At 36.2% G+C, this 11,982-nt stretch overlaps 1 protein-coding gene across 1 annotated transcript; it reads left to right on the top strand.

The window, feature by feature from the left end:
- Nucleotides 1-4,337: 4,337 nt before the first annotated feature.
- LOC108360437 (uncharacterized) lies at nt 4,338-5,345 on the top strand. The gene has a single exon (XM_017612711.1). It carries the CDS (start codon nt 4,338-4,340, stop codon nt 5,343-5,345), a length of 1,008 nt encoding a protein of 335 aa, XP_017468200.1.
- Nucleotides 5,346-11,982: the final 6,637 nt, after the last annotated feature.

The following is an 11,982-nucleotide window of genomic DNA, read 5'->3' as shown; positions in this document are numbered from 1 at the left end:
AGAGCGAAATACACCACACAAGCGGTTTGACAAACCAAGCGAAATTTCCCTTTGCTTCAAGCCATTTGTGCTGTGTATGGGGGTGTTTGAAGGTTTGACAAACCGCCGTCAAACCTTCAAACACCCCCATACACAGCACAAATGGCTTGAAGCAAAGGGAAATTTCGCTTGGTTTGTCAAACCGCTTGTGTGGTGTATTTCGCTCTTTACTAACATCCATACGTACATACGTACATATATACATGTGAGCATTTTGAAACACTTTGTTTTTGGCTCACTTTGCGTATTGGATGCCCTGCCAATTATTTGTTTTGACTTTTCTATTTCCGTGTGTGTTTGCGCTTATACCACTACTACATAAATAAAAACATATGTGTATAAGTGTGTGTTGTGGGTGTGTTTGCCTGTCTGTTTGTTTGTTTGTTTGTTTTCACACTGCAGTGATTTTAGGCGCAGACAGTAGCGCCTGACGCCTAACAAGCTGCGAAACCTTTTGTGAATTTCACATAGTTGGCAGGGAAAAGTGCTCCAACAAAAGTGTGTTGCAACAAAAAATAGTCATTTGTAATGCGAATGCTCTTTACGTTCGTTGCAAGGGATTGGCATAGGGGTTCGCAAGCGAATGCAAGGGGTTTCCAAGTGGTTGTTTGTTTGCTGCGCGCCTAAAAGTCTGCAAAGCATTTTTAGCTATTTAGAGTGCAAAAAAAACAAAAAAATGGAAAAACGTGTGGCATACTTTCTACTACTGCTGAACCGCTGAAGTTTACACACTAAATTTTTAACTGCAGCGATACTGCTGGTGTCGTATAGTGCTAGGGAAATGGTGGAAGAGTGCTCATTGGGTAAAAATGTGTGTTTTAAGTTGTGTTTTCGGTTTTGTTTTAAAATATCAGGATTTGAGATATCATTCCGAAAATTCCCATATATTAATAACATTATCATTTATAGATAAATTTCCGAAAAATGGGAGTAATCGGTCTATTTTAACACATACCTTCCGTGGAAACATAACTTCAAAAACTTCTAAAAATATCATAAATACCATCATAATTATATGAGGTTACGTCAAAAGTCGCAAATATGAGCCCCTTTTTTCAAAAACCAAATTACAAAATCTGTTCGTTTGCATTGATTTTTTTCTCTATTTGAATAAGCAAATGCTATATTTCATATGAACCTACAACAAAAGCAATCAAAATAAAAGTTAATAGAAAATTTTAAATTTCTTAGGGTTATAATTACGGTGACCATATTTATGAGAGCCGAATACGGGACAAAAAATAATTTTGCAAGTTTTTTCCATATTGTTTTCCCTGAAACAGTATACCTATAGTAACATCACAAATATGTAGGATAATTTTCTCGAGATTTTTACCCCGTAAAGTTTCTTAAAAAAATCGTTAAATTTTAGTATAATAAAGTGCAATTTTAAGTCGGTAAGGCTTACCACTAATTTTTGGCAATTTTTTTTTGTTGACGGTGTTAAGAATTTTTTTCGTACAAAGTAAGCATGTTCGACCTTTTTTTGAAAGAGAAGCAGCACTTTCCACTCGCCCTTTATTGTACTCAATTTTAATGGGGTACAAAACTGCAAACCGAATTTTTTTCTAAAGATTCTAATTCAAAGTTTTGAAATTTTGGCGAAACAGCGCCGAATTAATTTTTATAGTTTTTTTCACTAAGTTGGAAGTTTGGTATTATGTATGTATATGGGTTTTGTTAGGAAAAGAGCTTTACTTTTATAAAATAAAAATATAAACATTAAATAGACTAAGGAAAAATAGCCAAAACTTACTAAAATGTCGAGTCCTAATTTCTATTTTGGCCACTGTAATTATTCCTCGATTCGAATCACAGGCATTCAGGTTAGAAAATAATAACTGTTTATAAAAAAACTTACGATCATACTTATAACAAGATCACTTAAAACTCGTTCATAGGCATGCCATTTTAATGAGCTGTTAAGGCGTCAGAGCCCCGAATACGGGACAAATACGGGACATTAAAAGAAATACAGAACATTTGGCGTCCCGTATAAAATAAATAAATTACCAGGACAATGGGTCAAAAAAGAGGACTGTCCGTATAATACAGGACGGATGGTCACCGTAGTTATAATTAACTTTTCTTATTCAAATACTGCTTTAAAAGGCTTTAGCATAAAAGAACCGAAATTTCAAAAACCTAATTTTTTCTACCGAAATTCTACTTTGCCGCGTCACACAGTGGTACCATATCAACGAAAAGCGGAAAAAATTTAATATTTAATATCTCGCACACAGTTAGCCCAGTCAAGCTGAAAATTGGTATAATGAAACTCCATGGACAATGTAATACGAATTTAGAAAAAAGGCTGAAAAGTGGCTGCATAAAGTTCACAAAAAGGACTAAATTTAAATTTTTTCCACCATTTTGCATTCACCATCTTGAATTTCTTTAATCTGACTATGGATTTGTAATTGACGTCGTAGAAAATACTTGAAAACTGATTCTTGTCAAATAGTTTAGAAATGCTATTATATAGATTGCATTAAGTTTTTAAAGGGATAAGGACATTTAAAGTCCTGAGGCAGTCAAATCAAACATTCATTAAAATTGTTAAAAAATCCATTACTAATAACCAGGGAACGGATTTTATGGAAATCTCAATCGGTTCAGAATTGCAGGCTGTAGATCCTTTTGAAACTGAATTTATGGACTTTCAGCACCTAGAGAATTTTTTTAATAAGTTTCAAGTTTAATAAGTCAAGTTTGATATATCGGTGGTCGGAAAAGGAGTGCTCCTCAAGCACCTTCCACTTCCCGACCAGACATTCCGCATTCTCAGAGATAAGGGTAACGTCCAGAACTTCCCTTCGGGATTTTTTTTTTTTTTTATTACATGGAAAGACTTCTGCAATGGGGTGGAGTCTATCTCAGAGGCAGGCAGGCTCAGAAAGATACTCTCAGGTACTGCCCAGAAAGCCCCAGGTTGCTTGCAAAGACCTGACGGCTCCTGGACAGAGACCGAGGAGGAATCACTGGATCTGCTTCTTTGCACACACTTCCCGGGTGCCACGGATAGCATGCCGGTACAGCCACATCTAACTGGAGATCTTTCGGTCACTGGAGATTTCCTCACTAGGGAAAAGGTCATCTGGTCTATTGGGACATTTAAGCCCTATAAATCAGCAGGTCCGGATGGCATTGCCCCCATACAGCTGCAGCAAACACTTCAGCTAAGCTCAGCGTGGCTACACGCTATAATTAAGGGAGTATTAGCTCTTAACCATATCCCTAGAAAGTGGAGGGAATCAAGAGTGGTGTTCATCCCCAAGGCAGGGAAGGTGTCTCACAATAACCCAAAGGATTTCAGGCCCATCACCTTGTCGTCATTTCAACTGAAGGTTATGGAGAGACTGGTGGAGGTCCGTATCAGAGAGTCGGTTGGTGACAGACTCTCTACCACACAACATGCTTATACGAAAGGTAGATCTACAGAAACGGCGCTACATGAAATAGTGTCGTATATAGAGAGATCACTAGACATCAAAGAATATACGCTAGCAGCCTTCCTGGATATAGAGGGCGCCTTTAACAACATCATGCCGGGCGCGATAACGGCAGCACTGGCGGGCCTGGGCATCGACTCGCGCTTAGTTGCGCTCGTAAACCAAATGCTGAGATGCAGGGTGGTCCGGGCGGAGCTGGCGGGGGTATCGTTGACCAGGTTCGTAGAGAGGGGCACCCCGCAAGGGGGAGTCCTATCCCCTCTATTATGGGTCGCAGCGGTAAACTCACTGCTGTGTGGCATGGAGGGGGGTGGCTGTAAGGTTATTGCGTATGCGGATGATCTTGCACTAACAGTAAGTGGGAAATTTCCACAGACTCTATGTGACATTATGCAGGTAAAACTGAAGGAAGTCGAGAGTTGGACAAAAAATAACGGGCTAGGGGTAAACCCAAGCAAGACAGAACTTGTACTGTTCACAAGAAGGTACAAAATCCCCCCATTGATAACACCAAGGCTGGCACAGACCACACTAAAATTAAGCGAATCCGCTAAATACCTGGGGATAGTCCTAGATAAAAAATTAAGCTGGATTCAAAACACCGAAGAGCGGGTGCGGAAGGCCACGGTTGCCCTATACAGCTGCAGGAGAGCAATCGGCCAAAAATGGGGTTTAACCCCGAAGCTAGTGCACTGGATATACACCGTCGTGGTGAGGCCCATACTTCTGTACGGGGTAGTGGTATGGTGGCCAGTGCTGGAGAAGAAAGTAAACATTATTAAATTACAAAAAGTGGAGAGAACGGCCCTGATCTGCATTAGTGGTGCTCTCCGCACAACACCTACTATGGCAATGAACACGATCCTCAACATCATACCCATAGATATTATGGGACGACAATACGCTGCGTTTGCAGCCCTAAGACTACAGGGGCTTAAAAGCTGGAAAGCGGCTCGCTGTGGTCACACTACAATTCTGAGAAACCGACAACTACCGAGTACAAAGGACTACTGTGTACCAAGGCTCACTTTCACTAAAGGTTATAGCGTAACGCTACCTAGCAGGGAATCATGGCTCGAAGGAGTTCCGGGGTCTAGAGATGCCATAAGATTCTACACGGACGGCTCCAAACTAGAAAATAGGGTAGGAGGAGGCGTCTACTCGGAGAAATTGGGAATAAAAAGATCATTCCGACTACCTGACCACTGTAGTGTCTTTCAAGCCGAATTGGCAGCCATACAAGAAGCCGTTGACAGCCTAAAACTAGCTGTTATCGCCACTACGGAAATATATATATACTCAGACAGTCAGGCGGCCCTTATGGCGCTTGACTCTGTCACTATAAATTCGGAAACAGTTGCCAACTGCCGCAAATCACTTAACGTGATGGCAGAGCAGTTCGCTTTGCACCTGGTATGGGTACCGGGGCACAGTGACATACCAGGAAATGAGAAGGCAGACGAGCTTGCAAGGGCGGGTACTTCCTCTCCACTTTCACCAGCCTGGAAGAGGGTGGGTATGCCACTCGCTTCCTGCAAGCTCTTACTAAGGGAGAACTTCCTTGAAGAAGCGGCCTCCAGATGGGAGCGCACTGAAAACTGTAATACAACGAAGCTTACATGGCCAAAATGGGATGTACGGAGATCGAGAGAAATTCTCACTCTCAACAAAGGCGATATGTCACTGGCCATTGGTCTGCTCACAGGACATATTTTGATAGGAAGGCACGCAGAACGCCTCGGGGTTAGTCACAACGACTACTGCAGGAGCTGCCACGACGAAGAAGAGCCTGAATCAATAAGGCACTTACTCTGCGATTGCCCAGCACTGGGCAGGAAAAGACAGGTCTTCTAGACGATCTAAGCGCGACTGCTATGTTTGGAATACGGCAGTTGCTAAGGTTTGCAGACTCCACAAACTGGTTTAAGGAATAGGGGTTTTCTTTGGATCCATGTGGTATCACAATGGGCCCTGATCGGGCCTAAGTGTGCTGGCGCCCTCTGGGCCTAGCAGCCACTTCAACCAAACCTAACCTAACCTAAGTCAAGTTTCACATTGACAGGTGAGCTAAACCTATTTTTATCTCATTCCCAGAATGTCTAGCGCGGTTTTTGTTTACATTGACTCAATTTATTTTTACACAACTTGTGGGACTGCTCACCATTAATTTCTTTTGACATAAAAACTTGACTGTGATGGACATACATGACAACCACAATTAGCCTTTCTTTCTGTGATGAAGGTGGAACACTTTTGATGGTTGTGCCACGCCTTAGCAATGACAGTGCTTGCTGTTTTTGCCAGTGCTGAATTCTGAGAAGCTGATATGACACTGAGCGTGATTTGTCAAGTAAATTTTTTTGAAAGAAAATTAAGATTTTTGCTTTACCAATGTGCGTGTTTTTAATTACGCTTTTTGCGTTACCAATATTTCAAATTGTAAATATATACTAAGAATAAAGTTTTTGGTTATAGTGCGCAAAAATCGAAAAGTTCCTTGCCTGCAATATTAACATGTTTGGTATTTTTGTAAAAATAATTTAGTCACTAAAAATAATTAAATTAGATTTGTCTATAAAATAAATTAAATGCCGCCAGGAAGACATGGCAGTTAACAAATATAATGCTAAAAGATAGCATAGCCATGCATAGGCTCTTGACGAAAAAAATGTCAAAAAATACAGGGTGTTCTACACCGCTTGTCCATACCCTTTAAAATGGAGACAAGTACATATGATCAACCAAATCATTACCAAAGTATTACCGACTCCCGATTTCTACCGGGAAAGGGTTAAACTTACCACAAGTCTATTGTTTTAACCGGAAGTCTGTTCCAGAAAAAATTTTCCAACAAAACTTATGTATTTTTATGCGCAGAATCCGAATCTATTGAGATAACATGTATATCCAGAGACCGTAACAGTTACAACTTTTATAAAAAAAATCGCTCTTTAACAGTTATTTCTTTATTTTTATTGAATTATTCCTTAAATAACAGTTTTTTCTCATTGTTATTTTATAAATCCAAAATAACTAATAACTATTTTTGGTCTTTATCTAAATAATCTGCAAATAATAGTTATTTTTGATTTTAAATTAAAATTCTTAGGTAACAGTTATTGAAGACTTTTATTTGTGAATGTCAAAAACAACTGTTTAGAAAAATTTATTTTCAAATTTGATTCTCGGTGAAAAAAAAATCGATCGGTATGTATCACTTTGTTGTAGAACATTTCCTTCATGTTATGAAGAACCTCGAATAAATTTCTAAAGTTCCAATAAATAAATAATTTAGTTTATTAAAAAAGTTTTTTAATAATATTTAATTAAAACAAAGCAAGTAATATTTGTGATAAAATAGCAAACAGAATTCAACTAACTGATAACAGTGGCCAACAATATTTTGCAGCAGAGTCAATAAGGGCTGATTCTTTCATAGTTTTGAATATATTTTGAACCATTATAATATAAAAACCGTAAATGAAAGAATATTTTTAATAAGATATTCAGAAAGTTAAATACTGTTATTTTATCTTGAAAGACAAAAATACTTTATTGGAGTATTTATTTTTGAAAAGTTTTGAAAGTGATGCACAGGTATGCAAAAAGTCGAACATTTCCGCATATTTCTACTTCAAAAATTTTAAAATAACTGAAAAAATTTTAGCTACTCGCTGTGAATATAGTTTTTAATTTTTGTTTTTGCAACACATATTTGTAAAAGTAAATTTTTCTTTTCCTTTTGTGCTAAAAGAACAATGTTTAGCTATTTTTTACATTTTTTTCAAAAGATTCTACCAAACGTCATTATTCCATTATAGGTGTCTAAGAACTGCCAAAAATGAGTATTTTGCCAATCTAGTATTTCTAATTTCAGATTCTGACTCTGCGAAAAAAATCCGATAAGAAGCAAATAAAACACCAATTCTGTTTCTACATATTTAAATCAAATCTTGCGGTGACGAATATAAAAAAAAAATCATCTTATAAAAATACAAGTTACGCCATACACCTGACTCATTCAACCGAGTGCAAAAGTGAGAAAAAAAACTACTGAGAAAATACCATAAATACCTTGAATTAAAAAGAGGAAGTGGCAAAGAAAGCATGCAATAAGGCGTAGTGTAGTCACGTCTCTAAATGTGTAGATAGAAGTGAAAAATTCAAAAAAAGTGTGGAAATTTGGATTAAGAGAGTGAAAAAAGCTTGCGAAAAGAGAACAAAAAAGGATGCACTTTTTGAATATACATGTACATAGGTACGTGCGTATGCATCCTTGGGGATGCGGCAAGTGTTAAAACAAAAAGAATTAATTAACTATGGAAATTTAGATGTTACCTTACTGGCATTGGGACTAAGAAATTTATTTGTGAGAAAAGAGATAAAGATTTAAGAGAAAAGGCAAACATGATTAAAAGAAAGGTCAAAAGAAAAATAAATGCAGATTTAATTTCGCACGAGAATGCAAAAAATATTAGAAGTAGCAAAGAATTCGCTACACGATAGCTAAATGAATTTTTTTCCGAAATTATTTCTAAGATTGTAGGCAACAGGGTAAGAAAATTATGTTGTATTGGTCAACGTAATTAAAAAAGGAAGCCTTTATTAACCAAATAGTTAAAAAGCGGTTCGAGGGCTATTCGAGTTTTTTACATATTTGTAATTTTTTAAAAGTGTCAAAAAATTAGTTTTATAATGCAGTGACTTTTTGAATCTAGCTACACTTGAAATTAAGAAATTGTCAAAGTCCGCCTAGTTATATATGAGCTGCTGAACGGATTCGACATTGATTTAAGACACAAAAGGAGACTATGCTGAGGAATAATATAAGTTTTTGCTAACAGCGGTCGCCCCTGGGCGAACAATGGCAACCCTTTGAGTGTATATTTGCCATGTCAAAACTTCTCATAAAAAAACATTCGCTGAGGCGGCGTAAAACTGTATAGGTCCCTGCATTTGTTAGAGCAAATCAAGACGCACTACATGAAGTTGAGCAGAAGCTCGCCCAATTACTTACCAAAATATGTCCGCCTTAAATATTCATTTATTTTTAAGAGCCATCTGCTAATTGTTAAATAAAACAATCGGCGATCCGAAGTCAAGTGATTATTAGTGTTTACTTCCATTCGTCGAAACCCAGGCCCGATTCCTGAAAGATTATTTTCTAATGCGATCGGCCTTTAACTCTGCCATACCGATATTCCCATACAAATAACAATACTAAGTACATACGCCCCTACGTCCGTACGTTTTTCTTCATGTTTGACGCTGTAACCGCTTAAGCACTTTTGGCCTAGCCACAAAGCTTGCCAATCATTTTTCTTCTGTGCTAAATGAGCAGGGCTTCGGAGCGGAGCAATGGATTTCGGCTGGAGCGGAGCTGGAGCATAAAGCTAAAAAGATTAGTTTGCTCCTTAGCCCCTTAAAGGAAATTAAATTTACTTCATTTTTTGGCCACTGAAAACAAGCGTGTTAGTAAATTTTTATTCTAATTTTACTTCGCAATACTGTAAATTGCATAATGCCCAGCAGTCAGGGCTAATAATTGCTACGTCAATTTGAATGGCAATGAAAAAAACAATGACTTCCCTGCCATTTACGTATCCAAAAACTTTCAAAAAAGTGCGGTTTTCGTATTCGGAAATGAGAAAAAAACTACTAAAATTTTCATAAATTTTCTTATCCAGAAAACCTTCGAAACGTTCGAAAACGACGATGGTATTTGAAAGCCATAATTGTATCTTATTTGTTCTAGCTGAACGTAGTCGGCAGTGGCTGAGCATGCAGGGGAGCGTGCCACTACTTGTTAGCTTTCAGAAGGTGCCGGGTTTGAATGCCGCCAGGCACTTCCTTAATTTTTTTTCCAACTATGAAAAAGCATCTGTGAAGTGCAGAAAGAAAGCGTATTGAAGAAAAAAATCAATCGGAAAAATTTTAGAAAAAAAAAACCAAAAACTTACCCGTTTCACAGCCATTTTCGTTATTTTTATTTTGCCGCACCCTTTAGTGGAAAAACGGATCGTCAAAGTATCCCACAATGAAATTGGTAAGCAGGCAAAATCTGCATTTTATAAATTTTCTTACCTTTTCCTCCTCCATATGTATTAAGTAATTAAATAAATAAATAAAGATTTTTATTGGGAGCTCGGGTTGAAATATTATACCAGAGCGGAGTGGTGAAAAAAAACCTTTGCTCCGAAGCCCTTCAAATGACGTCAGTTCCTTTTCCACCTTGTAATTCCATCGTAGAGGAGGCCTTCCACTACCTTCTCTGCCACCAGCGGGTTGCGTGTTGAATATACATATTTAGGGTTGGAGAGTTTGTGCCCATTAGTTCCACATTTTGCTATCGTTGTAGCTTAAGGGTGATCCAATTGGAACGAAGAATTTCTTTTGCAAATAAAACACAACAAAATGTTTTTTATTTTATTTTTTATTTTATTGTGTTTTTGGTCTATAGCATTTATGTATGAAACATAATATTCGTTAAATGTCCACCACCTCACCTATGGCAATACGGAATGCTGATATCAAACTTTTCCATGACTTTTTCGCATAGTTCGGGCTGTATATCATTTACAACGCGTATGAATTCGTGCTTCAGCTCTGGAACTGTGGTGGCTTATTTTCATAGTTAACGTATTTTTTTTTTTCGGTCAAAAAGCTGTGCATTGCTGCGAAAAATTTCCATTCCGCAGTACGTATGTATGTATATATTTCCATTAAAAAAAGCACATTTTTTACATTATGAGCATTAGTTATAATTTGAAAAAGTTTTTCAATAAACAAAAGTAAAATTCAACAAATTTGCACAACCACAGTTTTCTAGTTTGAAGTGTCTACAAAATACCGTTAAATTTAAAAAAAAATTTTTCCTGACTGTATAATTTAGTCTGTAAGTTGAAATGTTGTATTTTCACTGCCTTTTTTGGATCACATTTTTCGCATGCATATTTTGATTTTTGAATTAAATAAATTTTTAATTTGAAAAGCAACTGCCATTGCGGAAAAAACAAATTGCTTTCCATTTTTCCCCATCCTCATTTCAACTAATATAAAAGCATGCACATACATGTCTTTGCAGGTCTAAATCTGCACTCAAGGGAAAAATAACTAAAATAGCGCCGGCGAGTGGCACAATATTAAAAAAAATGCGGAAAATTTAAATAACTGAAATAGAAAAATCAAATGCAATATGAAATATTGCGCATTGTTAAAAGCAACAAAGTCAATATTATAACTCAATCTATATAATAACAATCGAAGCAATATAAAGAATAAAATATCGTTTCACGCTGAGTTTTTTGTTTGGAAATTATTGGCAGTGGCAGCTGAAATTTTGTAAGGTGTATTGGAATGCATACGCATTTACAAGACCTGAGCATACATATAGTTATAAACCTAAATACTCACATAATAATAATATTCCTATGTAAATAAGGAATTTCAAAAATCGACAAATTGCGTAAAAAAATAAAATTATTCATAACATAGTTTGCTTTTCCGAACGAAATAGCTTCAAATGAACGTTTGTTTTGTGTGGTGTTATCAAAAATTATGTGTATGTGTGGTATATCTGTATTTGTTTGACCCATAATGCCCTTCAAACTTCCGACATGGGAGAGAAAATTAAATAACAAACCAGAAGAGCTTATTAATCAATACTACCCTGCTGTTGCTTTCAATTTGTGTGGAGTGCATAGCAAAAAAATATGCTGCTGCGTATTTGTCTAATTGTTCACATAAAGATTATTATTGTACTGATAGAATTAAAATATATACATAAATAAAACGCGCGAGGGAAAAAAATGAGGATTTTAATCAAAATTTATTTTGCTTACTTATATACATACTACATAGTAGTTGGATACGCTCATACTCCCGCGAAGAATGAATGAACTTACAGTAAATAAATTGAAAATATATGCATTAATGTAATTTGGCTGTTTTCATTCACAGCTACCATAATGAAGGTTAGTAGGGTATATTTATGTACATTAGGGTGGTCTTTAAAAATATCATGATAAAAATTTTGTACGAGGCACCCCATTATTTTGTTATACGTACATACAATTTCTACGTACAAGATAAAGACATTCCCGAAAATTTCAAAATTAAAAAAAAAATATTAGGATAAAAAGTTGAATTTTTTATCGCACAAATTCGAAGAAATTGTAACTTGAAATCTGATAAATTTGACATATTAGTGAAACTTATTCTTATGAATTCATAAACTTGCTGAGTTAAAGCTGGTCAAAGGCAAAATTTTGCGAATAAAAAAATTTAATTTTTAAAACTCTAAAATAGTTTTTTAAATTTCGAAATTTTCGTGGATGTCTTTATTTTGTACGCAGAGCAAAATAAAGTTGTCCGTCATGAGGTTGATTGTTTACGGACCATCCTAATGTACATAAATATGCATATAAATATCTATATTCGTTTGCAATTTTTAATAACTTCAAATTAAATAAAAATTCAAATTTAAAAAAAT

The sequence above is a fragment of the Rhagoletis zephyria genome, unplaced genomic scaffold (assembly GCF_001687245.7).
Source record: "Rhagoletis zephyria isolate East Lansing unplaced genomic scaffold, Rhagoletis_zephyria_1.1 Rzeph_scaffold_00571, whole genome shotgun sequence".
Taxonomy (NCBI): Eukaryota; Metazoa; Arthropoda; class Insecta; order Diptera; family Tephritidae; genus Rhagoletis; species Rhagoletis zephyria.
Note: the sequence above shows the minus strand (reverse complement) of the source record. Positions and strands in the feature narration are given on the sequence as shown.